Source organism: Rissa tridactyla, chromosome 1 (genome assembly GCF_028500815.1).
Source record: "Rissa tridactyla isolate bRisTri1 chromosome 1, bRisTri1.patW.cur.20221130, whole genome shotgun sequence".
Classification (NCBI taxonomy): Eukaryota; Metazoa; Chordata; class Aves; order Charadriiformes; family Laridae; genus Rissa; species Rissa tridactyla.
Genome location: NC_071466.1, coordinates 190,126,814 through 190,146,877, shown reverse-complemented (window position 1 = coordinate 190,146,877; position 20,064 = coordinate 190,126,814). Strand labels below are relative to the sequence as shown.

Below are 20,064 nucleotides of genomic sequence, written 5' to 3'. Positions count from 1 at the left end.
TTGTCCTTAATGTTAGTGGCCAAATTGAGCTCCAGCTGAGCTTTTGCCTTCCTAATTTTCTCTCTGTATAACCTAATGAGATCTCTGTACTCCTCCTGAGTTGCCTGTCCCTTCTTCCAAAGGTGGTAAACCCTCCTTTTATTCCTAAGTCCCATCAGAAGTTCCTTGTTCATCCAGACTGGCCATTTTCCCCGCCCTTTAGACTTGGGACACTTGGGGACAGCCTGCTCCTGGGCCTTTAAGATTTCCTTCCTGAAGAGTGTCCAGCCTTCCTGGACCCCTTTGCCCTTCAGGACTGTCTCCCAAGGGGAGTTAGTTATATTTGGGAGAACATAAATGATATTAACATGTAGGCAGATCCCAGGATATACAAGAAGATAATAATAGAGAATATGGAAAAAAAGGTGAGAGTCATCCATCTTCACATCCCAAAAAAGATGAACTCACTGTTAACAGATGTTGCTAAATTCCACGGCAAGTCCTCTGTTTTTCAGGGTTTGCTGTATCTGACTTCTTTCTTTTGGTCATCTTCATTATTGTACTTGGTCAAAGAAAGGATGAGAGACAAGGAGTGATCGTGGGGCTAGAAACTGTTGAATTTTAACAGCATAGTTTTTCAGGTTTGCAATTTTCTAGGTTTATTTGGAGGAAACTAAAAAAAAAATCCCTATACCAGTGTCATAGTCATGCTGTAGTAATTTTCCATCGTCCAACTTCGATATCTGCAAAGGGAAGATACCATTCTGAAGACTCTCCTTGGCCTGTATTACCCCCATTGTCTCAGTAGCGATCTCTGTGTTTGGCAGAGAACTACGACTTTTGGCAAATGGGAATTTGTGGACTCGCGAAAGGAAGAACAGGTTGTGTTGCGGTTACAGCTGCCCACAGGAAAAGGGGAAGCAAGACACCTGCTGAGAACAATCCCTTCCTAAATCTTGGGAGAAGAGCAAACTCTTTTGTTGATCTGTGAACAACTGTACAAGAAACCATTTACCTGGTTGATCTGATTTTGCTGCTTGACCAGTTTTTCCTCATTTTTTTCTTGAGAAAAGGTGACTAGCAGTATGGAAACCTCTTACAGCCCAAATCCAGCCTGTAGACTGCACAGCATCGCTTTGTCATGGCATATACAAATCTCCCTATGCAACACAGCAGACAGACATTGAAGCTCATGCTTCTCTTCTACAGATATTCTTGAATTAGGACCATATCAGTAAAGTAACAATAATAGGAAAATATAAAAGAAAGAAGATACACCTTTTTAATGGAGTTTTAGTTAGGGTAACAAAAAATGTCTGTGGGCTTGTTAATGTTTCTTTACTTAGTAGTATAGGATGTCTGGCTTTTATTTTAAGTGGAATATTCACTTTGTTATCTGAAACCTATTTTTGTTAGTGATGAGTCTATTTATATTTTTTTAATCATATTTACTTGAGAAACGTGGAAAGAATTAGACTCAAAAAAATCCCATTTTTAATCTCTTTATTTTATAAATTATTGAAGTACCTGAGCTTTGTATTTGTCAGATTTTAAGTCCAGAAGGAAAAAGACAAAGATTTAATCCATAAAATTGTGAGATGGTTTAATGTGGTGGAGGTAGCCATGAAATGCCTAAAGGAATCTAAATATGGGAGATCTTCAGTTTTCAATTACAGCTATGGAGCTTGCCAATTCTTTGCTGTCATTTTATGTTGACGTGTGGAGAGTGTGAATGATGTCCCAAAGGTTTCTCCTTAAATGGGACCAGTAAAAATGCCACCCCAGATGTTTTCACTCTCTGTACAAGCAGAAAGTGCTTTCCTTTTATTGCCGCCTACATTTCAGATCAGGACTGAGTACCAGAAGAGACAGAGAACTAAATGAGAGTAAGAAAAGGTGTCTTGCAGATGTGGAATAATTCTGGAAATGTTTTAGACTGCTGCATTTCAGAGTTTTAGCTTTGAAATCGTTACACCCATATGTATCTATATTCACACTTTGTACCACTGACTTTTGTCAGGTTTCATGGGACTTTTTTACCTCTCTACTAGAGATATAGGATTCAGTTATAAGACTCTGACACTTGCAAACTTGACTTCTGTGTAACTGTTTTCACGAAAAACACTAAGCCTGCTCAGAAGCTTTTGCAGTCTGTAAGACTTAATGACAGATTTCTGATCCTTGACTATGCTTGACATTTTGTCTGAGAACAAATTGCAGACCAAGACCTGTATTTTCAGTGCTCAGAACTCTTTTTACTTGGCGAAACCTGATTTTGAAAACTATAAGAAGAAATATTGCTGGTCCATTTCAGGCTGGTAAAAAATCAAAACTTAGGGCTCTGAAGGTTATTTCAGTGTTTTTAAATTCAAGAAGAAAAAAAAAGAAAAGGAGAAAGAGGGAGAAAAAGAGAGAGAAAAAGAAAAAGATAGAGAAAGAAGAAAAAAGAAAAAAGGAAAAAGAAAAAGAAAAGAAAAACAAAAAGAAAAACAAAAAGGAAAAGAAAAAGAAAAAGAAAAAGAAAAAGAAAAAGAAAAAGAAAAAGAAAAAGAAAAAGAAAAAGAAAAAGAAAATGAAGAAAAAGATAAAAAGAGTAAGACAAAGAAAGAAAAAGACAAATAAAAATAAAAATGAAAATAAAAATAAAAATGAAAATAAAAATAAAAAGAAAAAGAAAAAGAAAAAGAAAAAGAAAAAGAAAAAGAAAAAGAAAAAAGAGAAAAAGAAAAAGAATCATTCATGTACTTCTAACACAATTGTATGGCTTTATGAGCAGAAAAAAAACCTCCCTTTTTTATGTTCTTGAGCTTTGGGGTAATCAGACAAAGAAAGACAGGTTCTCTATTCACAACAGAAATATTTTCAATGAGCACTCAAGCTGAGGGCCCTTCTTCCAGATTTCCCTGTGAGTCATATGTTAGTGCGTGGTCAGACTGTACCGAGGTTTCCTGGTCTTTTATCGCAGATCATCATGGCATAACTCTGTGCTCAATAACTAAATACAGGTAACTAAAGGGAGAGCGAGATACTCAAAGCAGGTTGGCATGGGTACTTTTCTGGAGCTGAAGAGCAGCAGTACCTCCATGCGGTGTTGAGTTGTGCTCTGTGGACGTAGCCCTTCATTTCTGTCCACCCTTTTCCAGCCCCTCTGACTGTATGTCCGTTCTCAAACCGTTTCCACATGGAGCTATTTTTCCAAAAGCACTGAAGAGCTTTGTATTGTGTGAAAATATGCCAACCTACCAGTTTCAGAGTGGTTTGATCCAGCCTCAAACATTAGCTTCTAAATTGTACATTTTAACCAAAGCATCAAAAATATAGGGAAAAATTAATGTTGCATTACACCAACTTTAAAATTTTACCAACATGAGACTTACTGAGATTTGTAAAATAGTTTGAGCAGCAAGTACTTTAGTTGGAGCACTATAAAAATTTGCTGATGCTGAATGTGAAATATTCAAATGGCTGATAGCAACACTTAGCCACCTGAAGTGAGTTTCTCATTACCCCCAAAATCTTATATTTGGGTCACAGGTGGCCATATTAGTAACATTTGAATCCTCATGGATTTTTACTTTTTTGAAAGTGAGATATGAGAACGCGCTCAAGCCTAAAAAGAGATTCAGCAAAAATGTAAAACAAAAAGTCCAGATATAACAGGTTGGCATTGCTTTATATTTAACTTTGAGAATCCCTCTAACTGCTAAGCAACAGAAATGTTGATTAAGGAAGAGATTTCAGAAAATTACTGAAAGTCTGTGAGATCTGATTCCCCTGCAGTGCCCGTGAGCATTTCCAGTATAATAAATCCTTAAACACAGTGAAAGTGATGTATTAGAGAGTGTCAAAATTATCATTTGTCCCAGACAAGCTGGTAGTGAGTATGCATATGTTATTAGTATGTGGTCTGATATAATCTGAAAAATGACTTTGTGAGCAGAGAGTGACTCCAGTAAAACATCTTAAAATGCTTTTTTTCTGTGCTCTGGATGACAAGGGCAAATTCTGTATCATTAAAAAAATCAGGAAAGAAAACAGTTGAGGAAAAGGGAGTAATATGGTGTTCATACTATAAATAGTTCTAAGAAACAGTCCTAAGAGATGATTCTCTTTTATTCTTAAGAAAGTTTTGCTATGCCCAACAGTGTTATATGAAAACATTGAGCATCTAGCCAAACTGATCTCAAATTTAATGCTAGTTGTAATAACAAATAAATATAATAATTACAATATACAGAGCTAGATGAGAGAGCAGAGGCTTTTTTGACAGTAGCTTAAATCTCTTGCTTTTTTAAATTTTGCAGAAATATAAAATTAGCACAACCCCTTTGATATATTTTTTTTCCCTTTCTTATACAGACATAGAGACAAGACATTTATTATGCAAACTTTAAGCACTGTCCCAGTTTAGTGGGGCATTCATTTGGAACACAATAGTTTGTTTCCAAGACCATCTATTTTACAGGTCCACCAAGAGAAAAGGAAGGAGCAAAAATGGTTAATGATAGACTTGGACAACATTGTTATCATAAATGTTTTTTTTTTCTGAAAACTGTGCTATAGAGAGTACCAGCTTTGATAGAGCTAGAAAAGAAAGATCAAAAACTTTCGAAATTACAAAAATAGAACCATTTAAATAAATTTTGTTTTGAATTTAGCCAAATATGTTTGAAAGGATTGCACAGCAAAAAGAAATGAAAACTTTGCGTTAGACTGAATTAAGTACTTTGAAACCATTTTTTCCCCTTTTTTTTCATTCCAGTGAGATAAAGCTAACATTTTCTGTTTCGGATTGACCAGAAATTAGTTTTCTCAAATTATTTTATCTTTTTATATATATATATATACGCACATTTTTTTCCATTCTTTTCTTGAAGGAAATCACTTTGCCTGAGATGATACCACCAAGCATTCTAGCTCTACCGTGTCCACTCTTGAAGCCTCAGGTTTAGGGGTGTTGATCCGTGAAGGAGGGTTACAGTGGAGACAAGTCACCGTGAAAAACAGGATCGACCCCAGTCTCATAAGCTCTGCTGGGCTTTTTGGCACAGTTCTCTCTGTTAACATCGTCGTGTGTTAACATTAAATATCAGAGAAGAAGGAGGGAGGAAGAGCCAGCTGGGGGGAGACCAGAGCACCAGCAGATATTCGGAGCATGGCAAAGCAAGGCTGCAGCAGGGTTGCAGCTTCGGGAGAAGCAAGGAGGCTGCAGGGATGAAGGGAGCAGCATCCAGCGCTGGGGAAAGCCGGCGAGGAAGGAGCGCTCGGTCAGAGGGGCAAGGCAAGGCTGGTAGCAGGGAGGCTGGCTCCAAAAAGATTGGGAGCTGCTGATCCGCAAGAAGCAGCTGGAGGTGAGATAACAGCTGCTCCGTGGCAGAGGGCAGATATCCATCAAAACTAACAAGTTACAGAACTAATTAAATTCCCAGCTGCTTTTAGGCAAACGAGTAACAACATTAATTAGGACGGCTTTTTCCCATCTTCACTGGTCAGAGGGCACTGGCCTTTTGTTTTGCATTCAGACTGCACTATTCAAAGCCATCTCTGCTACCTCAGGAGAAAACCACTGAAAATAAACACTTTCAGAAAAGGAATCTGGAAGTGTCTGATGTTATGAGTATGACATATCATTACTTATGTTGGGAGAGGGTTCAGAATTTCCTCTGCTCAAAGGATCCTGGTCTCAGCAATCCCACACAAATCTCTCTGTGCTTTGGCATTTTTTTTTCTTTTTCAAAAAAAACCCAAAACAAACCCACAACAAAACCCCTCAACAAGTTGAACTGGACATAATGGGATGGTTACTTTCTACCTAATTTTGAGCTACTGTGTACCTCATAGGCAAAAAATGACAGGAACAAGGTCACGATCTCACACAGCAAAGCATCATAACTCTTAGCTTATAGAGTCCTACGGCTATTTGCTTGCTTGTATTTGACATTGCATTTCTAGCTGCATAGCAGCAGAGCTTCCAGAGGAGAGTGCTCACCATGTGCGTTAGCCAACAGCCCAGTTGTTCAAGCAGTAATCTGTGAACGGGTTCGGAAAGTGCTTCCCTCTAACTTCATCTGCAGGCTGAGATGGAAACAAAACCCAGCTCTTCAGTTTACAGCTCTGGCAAGATTTATCACAGGAAGAGCCCAGAACTTGATCCTCCACTAGGCTTTTGGTGAAAGAGGCCATGACTCCTGTGCATTGCCCTGGTTCACTGCTCCGGGTGTGAGTTAGCCGTGAGCGCGCCTGGACAAGGCTGTCCTGGGCAGGCAAGACATCACGGCAACCTGTGGCTGGTGCCCACCTGTCCAGAACGGGTGGTTTGTACGCTGGTTCTTGGCAGAAACTTTCATGTTGTGCAAGGAGGTACCTGATGAGTTTTGACAGGTGCGTTACTGGTTGGCAGTGCTGGCAAAAAAGGTTTGTTGATTGCTCTGATGGATGTAGAGACTTAAATTCCTTCCAGTTTTGGTTGGGTTTACACAATTTTTGTCTTCATCTAAATGCTCCCTCTAACCAATGGGGCAGGGGTTGATCAAGATTTATAAACACTTGTCTAAAATAATGTACGTTTTAGTTTTGTTCCTTTATGAGCTGTGGGCTCCCAAGAATTCATTTCCAAACTTTGGTATTAGTTTTCTAGTGTATTTTGCTTTTGGACTAAGCTAGGGACTATTGCCTATGAACTACTCTTTGTATCCCTGTATACCAGGTTACATTTAAATATTTAAAGCTGCACAATAGCATAACTGTGTTAATGTCTTTCCCTCAGGGGTTTATTCCATCAAAATTAACAAGTCCAATTAATTTATGCAGGATACTTCATTTTCCTATGCCAGAAATATCCAACATTTTTTGCATGAACCATTTTTAAATTTCAGACTAGCGATCTTTAGTTGTTTTCTGTTCAAGATTCACAGTGCATGACAAAAAATTACTTAATTTTCATAGCTAGTACTAGCAGTACATAAACATGAGTTTATACAGAATATAATGTGTTTAATAGGCATAAACCATGCTGAAGGTTATCTGATACTCACTTTGGAGGTGGCAAGTCAGTATTAACCATGAATTCACTTTGTGTCTTAATTATTCTTAATTTCTTGAGTTCCATCACACTTCCACTTTACAAGTCACACATGGACTATCAGCTCTTGAATGGCTCTTCTGCCACGTGCTCAGCCACAACCTGCTGATACAGCTGAACCAGAGGTTTAGAATGGAGGCAGCACGCTTCAGGGATTGCCTCACTCCTGAATTTATTTATTTTTCTTTCTGGATATAAAATAATTTTAGTTCAGTGCTTGAAGGGCATGCTACAAAGACCATCTTTTGTGATGGGGCTAAAATATAGGACTTAGAGAACTGTGTAACATATTTCTCATTCATTATATTCTTCTTTGCTTAGCTATTTTATTAAAGAAGAGTTAAGCAATCTTTGTATATATTGCAGTTTGAAAAGATGGTAGGATATCTAAGTAGTACAATGTAATTCACAGATATTAGAAGCATGAAGAAACTAAAGATATGGAACCAATTCATCTTAGAGCAGCTTTAATTCTATAATACTAATAAGGTGGATTCAAATTATGTGAAAGTGTAATGCTAAATTCAGTTTCTGTTAAAAATAAAATGCAATTTAATTAATTATTCTGCTCTATCAGTTTATCTTCATGATGCACAGACATTAAGCGTCATGAAATTATAGCATATTAATGTCAGTGTGGAGCTATTTACATCTACCCTGGGCTTCGGTTGCAGTATAGGATACACAAATATAGCACGCTCAAGATTTGATGAGTAACACCTTTATTATGTCCATTGACTAGCACTAAATTAGAACATAACACCCTTGGCAGTACACATGACAGCTGCATGAACATAAAATGAATTCCTTTCATCAGTATATTACAATTAATGGCATGTGAATTCATAATGTTGAAACACTTCCCATGCTCAAGATATTTATCAAATGTTCAGAGTACAAAAGAATACAAGAGGTACCAGCTCATCTGGGTAATCATAATTTTGGACTGGCTGGTAAGTGGCATTTAGAAGAAGAGGTGAGAAAATCACTATCTTATGTATCTGTCATCTTATTTCACACCTCTATAACAGCAAAGGTTTTATAATTACTTTTAAAGTTGGTTTTTGAGATATCGAGGGGTCCCAAGCATCTCTGGTGCCTTTTGTTTACTGCTGAACCTTGTCTCTTGTGACCTATTCAGTGAGGTCAAAAGACCAAGACCAACCTTTCTCTAGGCTTTATAAATAGGGCTTGGAGGCCAGACTGTATTTTTGTTTCATATTGACATGCTTCAAGATGGATAGTTCTAAGCATTTGCGTAGCATCTGTTCTGGTGGCAACTGGGCACATCACAGACATTTACAGTTATCCAAAAGGCACTTCTCTGAAGCAGGGAACTTTTTCCCTTTCAACTGAGAAATGTCTTTTAGGTCCTGATTTATGAGAGAAGATCCACATTGCTAAACACTTAAGAAGTGTCATGTTATCCTCGTCTGAAAGGCCATATACAACACACAGCATCTAGGACTACCTCTGAGGAGCTAAGTCCAAGAGTACTCTCTATTTGCACCCACAAGCCAAGCCAGACCCCTTTGTCATCTTAGTTTTGATGCAAAAAAAGCCTCCAGACACATGTCCAAACAGTACTCTAACAAGTAAGTAGAAGTGAAGTAGAATGAGTTGTGGAAATAACAGAAACAGGAAGATAACCCAGGGCTGGTAGGGCTACTGAGCCATACTCCCCAACTGATTGCACAATCTAGGAATAACTCTCATTCCCCACTGGCATTTTTGGCATTTATTTTCTAAAACAGACTTATTTTATCAACCAGAATTATGAAGTACTCACAAATGGGAGCATACACTCTTTTGGACACGTAAACTTTGTTTCATCTGGATTGCCAGATGGTTTATCAAGTCCTATGAATTGCACAGTCCACATGCACATTGACTAAGGCAAATCACTGGCATCCAATGTGTAAACACAGTAAGAAATAGCTTTGCTTCCAAAGAATGTGCAGACCAACCCTCTATTTAAACTGAAATTGTGCATCCTGTGCAGAGAACTTAGAGGCTTGGAACGAACCTTTTCATGTCCTAGAGAGTGTGCTGGAGATCTCCTTCTGTGAGCAGAGCGTTCAAAGCCATGAGACTGAAGAGCTGTCTGAAAAACAGGTTAACTTCTATGTAGCAAATTGTTCTTGCTTTCGTCTTCTGCTGAAAGAGGGATGTCAAACAGAGGATTTAGCAAGAAGGATGATGAAACTTAACGATAACCCAATCACAAGGCAATAACGGCTGAAGGCTGTTCTGCAGTGCCTTTCCATTTACTTGATGGCTGCCTCCAGTCTGATATTCAATAAAAAGTCATCATTTTGTATTCAACACTATATTTGAAACCTATTTTAGTGTAATCCATGTTTCCCCGTTGTAATATTGTATCACTTTAATTCAGCAATAATAATAAGAAAGAGAAATTTGAACCCACGCACAAGTAAACTTTTAAAAAACCAAAGAACGATGAATGCTCCTGATGTTTGCTCATCTTGCATAAAATTGTTGCTCCTGAATAATATGGAATGATCCCAATCTAATCAACTGAATCTTGTTTAAAAATTCAGCATCTATTTTTATTTGTAGTTGAGTAGCTATGACTTACCAAAGTGATTTGACTTGCTTCTAACTAGTTCCATTTCATCCTTCAATGGATTTACATACCGTGCTTGTGTTATGTAAGGTCTTGCCAAGAATTTGTTCATATTAAATACTCTGAATTCTTGTTTATGCACCCTCAGAGATGTCATGCTTTCAAAGCCTCAAAGACGTATTCAGAGATCTGCTTCAAGATTACCTTTTTCACGAACAGCCAAAAGAATGAAATCTTTCAGGCTATCACTCGGTATGCCACTGAGGAGAATATCATGGCTCTAAAGACCATAAATAAGCTTTTATTTCTTCTTAAGGAAAAGTAATTGCCTTGTTTAGAATTGAAAGAAGTGGCAGAAAATCAGCCGGTAATGTCTCACTAAGGAGCACTCATTTTAATGTCATCAGGCACAGAAAACAAAGAGTTTGGTTTTGGTTGTGAAATACATACACTTGCAGCAGCAAGGCATGTGACTATACAAGCAATTCCATTTAAGAGGTGTAAGAATGGTAAAATAAATCATGCTTTAGGTCCCCTTAAAATATTGCAGTTGCAGCTGTAATTGGTTTGATGGCTCTAAAATAGATTGATTTCTTTCTGAATCTCTGATCTTCGTAATCCAATGAAGCACACTGCTTAACAAGACCATATCATTTATTGCTATGTACAGCTAAATTTCTTGACAAGTTTAAGATTAATAAAGTTTGCACCTCTGCATCCTCATTGCTACACTCCGGAGCGCATTCTCTAAGCTTTCATTCATGTATTGGTCTTCAACCTTCTATGTAGCGCTGGAGTCCGCATAAGCCTGTAAAAGCTGTAGAAACTGAATTTCAATCAAGCATGCAGAATCAGCAAATAATAAGCTGACTTCTGGAAAGGCTGGAGAACAGAATGGACTGGAAGTTGACAGGTTTATATTCTCCTGCCTCAGCTCAGCAGCACATGATGGAGTACTTCACACTTTAAATGCTGTTTCTCTGGGAACTGAAAACCATAGGAGACAGGTAGATGTTAATCTTGCTTGTGGTTAAGAAGACCGCTGTTATTGGTAGGGTTTCCTTCAAAAACAAATGAGGTGGATCTTTTTTTTTTTTATGAAATAACTAAAGGAAAACTGAAAAAGAAATACCTAGAGCAGGTGAGTTTTGTGAAGGGAGGATGGTGATTTCAAATTTGAACTCAAGATTCTCCAAAAGTAACAGAGGACAGAGACCTATGTCACCTCAGACTCTGTTATGTTATATTATGTTATGTTATGTTAGTTATGTTATGTTATGTTAGTTATGTTATATATTAAAATAGATGATATGATATAATATACTATTATATAATGGGAGATGATACTACATATAAATATATAATATATTATAAAATAATATAGTATATATATGATAAACTGCAGACTAAAAATTAATAATTAGGATCTCAACAGATTATTAAGGGTTCATCTATAGGCACTTCATTATATTTCAATGTGGAAGAAGACAAAGTGCTGACATTCAGCACTATTACTTTCTCACTGAAAGTGCTGTAAGCTACCAGTGTTGAGCCTCTCCAACAAACAAGTGAAAACTGTTGATTAGATACTTATAAATATTAGGTTCCCCAACCTTCCTCCCAGGTGTGAGGATGTTAACATGGAAACCTCTGTATGGGGTAAGGAATTTGTGACTATTTTGCTGCAACTGTTCCCTCAATGCACAGGATCTACTGTATTTCACGAGCTCGATACAGTGCTTCAAAAGACCCTTTAAGAGAACTCTGTACAGTCAGAAGCTGTAACTCGTGTTCCCTGACCACTGATAAAAAATAGCCTCAGTGCTGCAGCACTGGGATCTGGAAGAATGACCTGTCGAGCTGTGCTTCCAGGAGAGGAACAGAAATCAATACTACGAGAGAAAGAGAGGGCAAGAGCATGTGAAGACCATATCAGGGAAATGTTTTGCGGTGGATATCATCTGGATGATAAACCTCTGTCAAAGGTGAGATGGAAGGTGCAAAGACAGAATACAATCATCTCTCTGTTTTCAATTTCCATTAATACGTTGCGCTTCGTATAATGCCGCAGAAACAGTACAAATATATTAGGTGCCACACAGTAAAAGAAGTCTTCAAGACATCTTTATTCAGCCATAAATTGTACTGGTTGAACGACTGTCTATGAACAGAGCTGAGCCAATAGGACACATAAGATTATACATCACCTGTATATGGCGAACGGGAGGCTAATCGGTCAAATCGGGGTGAGGGCACAGCTACTTCCAGCTCTTAGGAAGTATTTTTTTTCCTTCCCGTCAGTAATTTTGCAGTATTGTGTAATTCTTTGCTCCAACTTCAGTCTCATCACTGCAATATTGTCACTTTGCTCACATCTGGTAGTAGCTTTGGCTCTGTGCACGTGCCAAAAAAAATCCTTTTGATGTTTGTGGCTAAAAGAAGCATTTTCCCCCAAAAGAATCAGATTCAAAAATCCTCTTTACTGTGGAATACAAAAATAGACCTTCCCAGCATCTCTGCCACAAGAAAGAGGGTGTCTTTGTAGATATATCTAAATTGCTGCTTCATCTCCTCAAGTCTTTTTAATAGATAAACTTTCATGTTTATTGAGGTAAGTAATATTGATACAAGAGACTTAAGTGCTTGAAATATATGCACATTGCACAAGAAATAGACTGTGAAATTAAGAAATCAAATTCTAATATTGGGAAATACTCCTTTTTTTTCACTTTGTCTGGATAACCACTGGGAGACTCAGTTAAAAAACAGTTCTTTCTATTTTTTATTTCCAACGTGATTCTTTCAAATTAAAAAAATAAAAATAAAAAGGAGAGAGAGACATTTCTAGGTAAAATAATCTTAATTTCACAATTTGTTTATTCTTTTCTGGAGTAAATTGCCACTGTTTCATTGATTTTAACTGTCTAGATGAAAAATTGGCCCCATTCAATGGCTAAGGTCTAAGTTTGCCTTTTTCTCACACAGTGAGAAATGACCTTCAACAGTGTAGGCAGGGAATGGCGTACCCACCCACACATCCCGTCACACATGCACTCGCTCAGCTATTAAAGCATGACCTAGCTTCAGCCTAGTTCCAGCATCGCACCAGGGAACCCAGGTTTTCTTCTGGCAGAGGACTGACTGCTCTGTGGAAAGCCTGTATTAAAAAAAAAAAAAAAAAAAAAAAAAAAAGAAAGGAAATATTTTTGCTATGTGGGATTTTCAAGCGTAATGTCAGAATGCAAGCATGTATCGCGCCGTGTAACAGAACAGAAAACCAAGCAAAGGAAACAGAGAGTCCAGGTTGATGCTGGAAAAAAATACAAATACCGGAATGAATTATCATTCTGAAGTTGACAGATTTATGGTTAGTGCAATCACAAAGGTTAGGTTTTTAACTTGCTGACTGTTTGAATTACTGATGCAATTGGGCTGCTAGAAATTAATTAAAACATTATTATTTATACCTCAATTAATTGCAATTATAAATGGCGATGGGTTCAAAATTATCACTACAAAAGAAATGTATTTTTAATGAGTATCATGAAACACCTACCTCATGTGTCAGTGAACCCCATTTGATTAAACGTTATTAATTATCGGTGTGCACATGCTTGGCGTAAGAACTGCAGGTATCAATCACACACAGACATGTGAAAGGTAAGCATAGATTGCTATGCTACTGCTATTCCAAATTGTTGTACCGTCATTATACTACAGTCTCTTCCTTTATGACTCAGATGAGAAAGAGAAAGTCCATAAATAAAGATCATGTCTTGATCAGCCCACGTATTCTTCTTATGGGAACATTTTCTTTCTATATCAGGGCTATGCCAAGCTAAACTGGATTTTGTTGGTGTGAAATACCACCTTTAGTTAGATTTCTATAAAGAGTTATCAGCTAGCAGCACCTGCAGAACCTCTTCAGATTTTGTGAGGTGTAAAAATGTGTAGATAGGAGGGAATTTCTCTCAGACAACAAAATGGTTTGAAGAGTGCAGCACTGAAATTATTCAGCCATTCTGTTTTGCTTGTTATTTGTGTTATTCTCCATGTGGGGATACAAGAAATGCGTACAGGCCATAGGGGCAAGCTGTCGCTGTCCCCTAAAAACCCCAAAACTGCTCTGAAGGCAAAAATTTGAAGAATATGAAAAGGGCTGAGTCCCAGAGGAAGTCCCAGGGAACGTTCTGGCTAGTTGAATTCTGCAATTGTGTTAATAATCATAAGTATAAGCCATAATACAGTGTGTTATACATGATATGAAGGCTGACAAGTCCCAGAGGCCTCTTCCCTTTGTTCACCCATCTCAAACCAACTACAGTCTGTCCTTTGCTTTGATTCAAATCCATCTCTGAACTATACCATACATTAAAAGCGTGACTGAAAAGCACATTCTGCTTTAGAGGTTGTGGTTGAAAAAAATACCGGATTCTTAGTTTTATCAGTTTTAATGAAAAAGGTTCCAATTTGGAAGAGTAAAATGCTTACTCTCTTCGCTTGGCAGACAGCTCAGAAAAAGCCTCCGCTTACCTGGCCACTAATGATGCTCACAGAGACTTCATTGTCCAACCCAGCAGGCTAATCAAAGATGCTTTTTTCAGCCAGTTCAGATAACAGAAAGGAATTTATTCATCATCATTCTGAGACTTACATAAATGTTCATTATTCCAGAAAAGAGAAGACTAAAAAGCCAGAAGATCCTGTAATCAATGAAAGTTTCTATCATTGGACAAAATGTAAAATATTATACAAAGCAGTATGAGGCCTGCTCTAACTTTAGCCCAGTGTCTGACCCCTTGTGCTCTTCTGAATATTTCCTGATCCGTCATCTTTTCTTCTGACTGCTCTCTTCTCCATCAGCCTCAAGGATGGGGATATTACAGGAGAGGCTCCATTGACGCTGTGCAAGCTGAGGATTCCTTTACATACCCATATATTCATGTAGTTAGGTATTCTGCTGCATATTGTGGTGTGCTTGATGGTGAGTGATTTAGGTTAAAAAAATGAGTGTCTTAGCATGAGTTTTTGAAGTGTTTAGAGAATCTGCTTAAGTTATCTATGGGTCTTTAGGAAAGAGAAAAGGAAATCCTTATTTATAATTGAGAAGGACACTGGGTGCTTTTCTGCAAGTCCATATTGATATTCAATAATGCAGATTATGTTAGAACAAAAAGTATTGATTTGAATAGCTGAGGTTTTTTTCAATTTCTTATTGACTACCAACCACTTTTCTGGTTTTCATTTTTTTATTTTCCTAGGTCTGTACTTCCAGATGTTTGGACAGATGCTGTTGTCAAGAAACATGCAGTCACATACCTGGAACTCTATACTGTTAATTTATACTAATACAGAGAAGATTAATGCAATGCCCTGGGTAGATGTAGATTGTTTAACATACCAATTTGGGTGTGAAAAGTTGTTCACTACTGTTTGCTCATTAATGTTAGCTGGGTTGTCAATTAAATCTTAGATCTTCATAGAATGTGTTCCTTTGGTCCTAGCAGGTATTGTGATTAAAATTTAACTAATACAACATATGTCTATGTCATGTGCTGTGAGGATTCAAGAGGAGCACCCCAGGATGTCCTCCAGCTCTGTGCTGTTGATTCAGTGAGACCTTGGTCACTCTGACTGGGGTGACACTTTGGGGACAAGGAGCCGAGATGTGGCCAGCATCTCTTTTGGCTTTTGACTATTCGGTCTTTGCCTTCTGTACCTTTACAGCTTTCTGGTACTCTCTGTACAATATCTTGCAATCTGGACTTCTAGGCACCACTGTCTTGCCATTAACAAGACATAGTGCCCAGACATCATGGTTTTGAGGGATTAAATTATCAGGAAAAAAGAGTGTGTGGGTTGAGAAAGGCCCTACCTACATTCAGGCAGAAGGGAAAAATAAAGTTCAGGGACCTACATCTTCTTGTTGGCTGCTCTTTCTGAGCACACATATGCTTCAAAACAGTCCTGGAACATGGAGTCTTATGACCCATTTTTTCTAGCACAGTATTGCCTGTTATCACTACCAATTTTAATGTCTAATCCTACTTTGATTCCTTTTAAACATGTGGATTCCAATAATGCCTCCTGGCACCGAGATATTTCGGCTATTGCTGCATATTTTTTGCTAAAATGCATATCGTTCTGTATCCGGCTGAAACAAAGTCGAAAAAAAAATGTAGTAAATATCAGTACCAGTTTATTAAACCTGTCAGACTTGTAACTTGCTACTGTCAGCCAAAAATAGGATTCGGTACTGATCTGGGGCCATCGTTTGCCCTTTTGCTCTCTCTCATGATGATGATTATTAATCATTTATCTTATGACACCAGCAGTATGCTAGCTGCTTCATAGTTAAAAACTAAAGACCTCTACTTACAAAGCCTATCATCAAAACAGAGTGGGAGGAGGTACAGCATAATGATGACTGAGCAAGGAGGTTTTGCTCAGCTTTTTCTGTCCCATGACTTTTCTTGATGTGGATTATGTTACTGGGATAAATCTGAGGGTTTTTGGTGCATTTTTTACCTCCCGATATAAGAGCCACATGACAAAATTAAGATTGATCCCTATTTTCAAGTAAATGACCTCAGGTTATCTGATACTGGATGATGTTGGATACTCACAACCACAGTGATGTCCTGGCATTCCCAAGAAGTGCTTCTAACTACAGCAATGCATGTGGGGCCATTTATGCATTAATCTTTCTAATGCCAGAATTGCACGGTCTTGCTTTGAATATCTGAGAACCCCTGGTGGCTAAGGCAGTCTTTCAGAAGAAAGGAGGTGGAAATCAGACTCAGCTTTCCTAGGTCCAATCACAACGTTATCATAAATGGGGGATGCCGCCCCCTTCAACAAAAGAGTCAGCCTGCTTAAGTTTTTTTGAAAGAATAATGCTATGAATGTGCTATTGAAAAATTACACATTTTAGTCTTCTAAATCCCAAATCCAGCTTCTTTCAGCTTTGCTTCTCTCCAGAGAACTTAGACATTGGAAAGAAAAGGGTTTTCAAGCACACTGCGACAAATCCCATGCAATGCTTTAGGGGCTCCCTGCTGTTTACATCCTTTTCTGAGGTGCTTGATTCCCTTCCTGTAAAGAAAGCCAAGTACCTCAGCACACAAGTGAGTAGTTCATTCTGAGGGTCTAAAAATTATACTGCCAGATTTACCTATTAGAGACATAACTTGTTGTTCTCTGAGGACGCATATACCTACATGCCAAGCAAGCACCATTAGAAGGAAATACAATAGTAACCAAATGAAAATCTATCCATCTCCCACGCTGGAACTGTTCCAGCATTGCCCTTTATGCTGCCTAGATCATCTAGCAGCCATTTGCTAAGTAATGATAACTAATACTCAGTCAGCATCTGGTAGATCTTTAGCTGTGCCCCTTGCATATCCCTAGTAATGCAGCCCTGTCTGATGGGAGTGCTCTGAAACAGCCGGTGGCATGAGCGTTTGGGGACATCAGCTTGGCCACTATAGAATCATAGAATCATAGAATGGTTAGAGCTGGAAGGGACCTTGAAGATCATCTTGTTCCAAACCCCCTGCCATGGCAGAGACACCTCCTGCTAGACCAGGTTGCCCAAAGCCCCATCCAGCCCAGCCTTGAACACTTCCAGGGATGGGGCATCCACAGACTCCCTGCACAGCCTGTTCCAGTGCCTCACCACCCTCACAGTAAAGAATTTCTTCCTAATGTCTAATCTAAATTTCCCCTCTTTCACTATAATCTCACTGTATTTCACAGATAACAAAAGAAAGTTACTTTAATGCAGGAGTGTGTTAATGGAAGTGTAAGTTGAGGCATTCCTGTTCATATGCGTATGTGTGACACTGTGTGACACTGAGTTGTTGTGTGACAGTGGGTCCTGAGACACACTTCCTGAGAAATGCTGAGACACAGCTTCCCAGACCCAGTTTGCCACCTTTTCCCAGTCAGGCTCTTTTGTTTTCTTTTCCTTTATTTGAGCTGTAGAGTATTTCATTTTAAAGCATCCTCATTCAACAGCCAGGATTTACACTGCCAAGGACAGTTTGGGAACTGTTTAGCCCTCCGATGTGCGAGTCCTGTCGCTACAGCAATGTAACTAGACTTTTAACTTCAATTCTGTATTAATATTCCTGATGCAGGAACTGCCGAGCCCTTTTTCTATTTCTGAAAGGTATGAAAAAATCACATAACACAGCCATCTGCAGAAATTAGCCTTGCCTGAAATGGCAGGCTGCAAAACCAGCAAGGAATGGAAGCCTTGCATCAAAAACGTGTCTCAACAGCATTATTTTTTTCATTTCTTCAAGTTCCTAAAAGACTGGGGAGAAGTAATTCCTGCAAGCAAGCAAGCAAGCAAGCAAACAACAAGGAAAAGAGTCATATGGGAAGAACAGGGAATGACATCTTTATTTTTACCAATAGAGGCATCTACTTTTTCTGAAATGGTCAAGAATTAACTGGCATGAAGAAACAAGCATTTACACCAGGAAATTTACCCAATTTGTTATTCCCTGTCCCTACCCAAAATACATAGCATTTGAAAACATGGTGTTTGTGATTAATGTGGTCAGAAAGCCATTCCTGAAACTTTTATTCTCTAGAAAATGCACAGGGAAAAAGAGGGAGATTGTCGTTACAGATTTATGCTTCCTGATTTAAGCAATGTGGGATGAAACTTAAGCAAATCCAAATATACTGAGACATGCTAATTATACCTAAAATAATGGTGGAAAATATATTAAAGATTACCAAGAATGGTTGCTCAATAAGAAGCACACACAATAAGTACACACACTTTGCTTTACTTTTGGGTAGTTTTCTTTCTATGAGGTGTGGACAGGGGTTTGACCAATTAGTTTTACCTTACCTTAGTCTTCTGAAGAGGATAAAAACCACCTCATTCTCCTGAGATAAGAGAGAAGACCACAGAATGCCATCAGAAGCATTGTTTTTAACAGGTAAGGAACTCCCAGGAAGCTTTATTTGAGTCTTATCCAATCCATCTGGCCATCTAAAGAGAGCAAAAAAACTTTAAGGTGCTTTGGGGATGACTAATTACGTGATTGGGGTGATATCCTTGCTCTCTAGTCTAACCACACTGTGTATGGACAAACATCAGATATTTTTATAGCAATTACTATGAATTAAATACTTAGGAATGTGGAGTCAGAACAGCCACTGAAAAGTTAGTTTCCTCTAACAAAATTAATGTGGTATAAATCCTGAAATCAACACATCCAGAATCTAGACCACTCTTGTAAATATTGACTTTTTTTTATATTCACTTTAATTAAAGTTACAATTCTGCAGAGATTGAAGGAACAGAAGCAGACCACAGAAAGTATGCAGCAAGCCTAGGTTTGTTCATCAGAGTGATAAAAAGTAATTTAAAATAGGGAATAAACATTGGTGAGAGTCAGAAAACAGTAAAGGAAATACACGATAGAGAAACTGCAAAGAGCACCACAGTATTAGAATGTTTTGCAGGCACTGGGGGAAAAAACAGAATTTATATAATCTTGCTTTTTTATCAGAAGGGAGACATCCTTATGAATACAAATACAAAACTCCACCAAGCAGAAGATAATTCTTAAGAGAAATATTTATGTGACATACTGAATGATGCTGACAACTTCATTTCTCAATATCTGTGCATATATAATATATGTTTCTTTGACCTGCCTATAGTGTGAGGCTGTGTTATAATGAAGAGAATATCTATGGAAGTGGCAATGAAATATTCACTAAAGCAGTCAATACTGCTGAGACACAATCCAAGGTTAAGAAACATGTAACCTTGAGACTGAAAAAAGCAAAGTTAACACAGAAAAGTATTTTTTGTCACCTAGCGAAATAAATTGAAAAATCCATGAATCTAAGGCTGTTGCTTGCAATTGTTGTTGAATAAATTATTGTATTATTCTGTGGCTTTTGAATAGAAAAAGTGTTACAGTACCCTAGTCTTCTATATTTTAACTGGGGATAAGGGAAAAAAACCCCAAACTTCATTTACAACCACCACTGGGTCATGTCAAAATATATATAAAACACCATACTAGCATTTTGAAAATGATTGTAGAAGCTATTGGGAAAAGAGATGGTTATGACCTCTCGAAATGCAGCAGACACATCTTCAATGAAATAAAAAAGCCACTTTATTGATCATAATACTTTCTTCTAGTACTGTATATAAAAACACAGTGCAGCATTTCTTTATGCTTATTTGACTTCGTTATTTCATGCCAAAGGCTCATGAAGTTGAGATTCTTCTGCCCTCACTTAGGCATCTGAAAGTTGGGCGTCTAGCTCAAAAGAGATTACCATAAATTCACTTTATAATCAACGGAGAGAAATAGGTCTCTTTATCAGGCAATTAATCTCATTGCCAGCAAAAAGTAAGAATCATTTTCCT

General features: G+C 38.0%; 1 protein-coding gene across 7 annotated transcripts in view; it reads left to right on the top strand.

The window, feature by feature from the left end:
* LOC128904178 (uncharacterized) overlaps positions 1-20,064 on the top strand; it is an 87,278-nt gene that overhangs the window by 47,056 nt on the left and 20,158 nt on the right. For 4 of the 7 annotated variants that reach the window (XM_054188134.1, XM_054188135.1, XM_054188137.1 and 1 more), the window contains one exon: positions 14,909-15,533. The exons of 1 other annotated variant lie outside the window; for it this stretch is intronic. In XM_054188134.1, coding sequence (XP_054044109.1) covers positions 14,909-15,120 — 212 coding nt within the window. In that variant the 3' untranslated portion in view covers positions 15,121-15,533. Of the gene's footprint in view, positions 1-4,856; positions 10,862-14,908; positions 15,534-17,959; positions 18,158-20,064 lie in introns of those variants that run through there. 2 more of the 7 variants (XR_008464427.1, XM_054188138.1) reach the window with 2 other exon arrangements.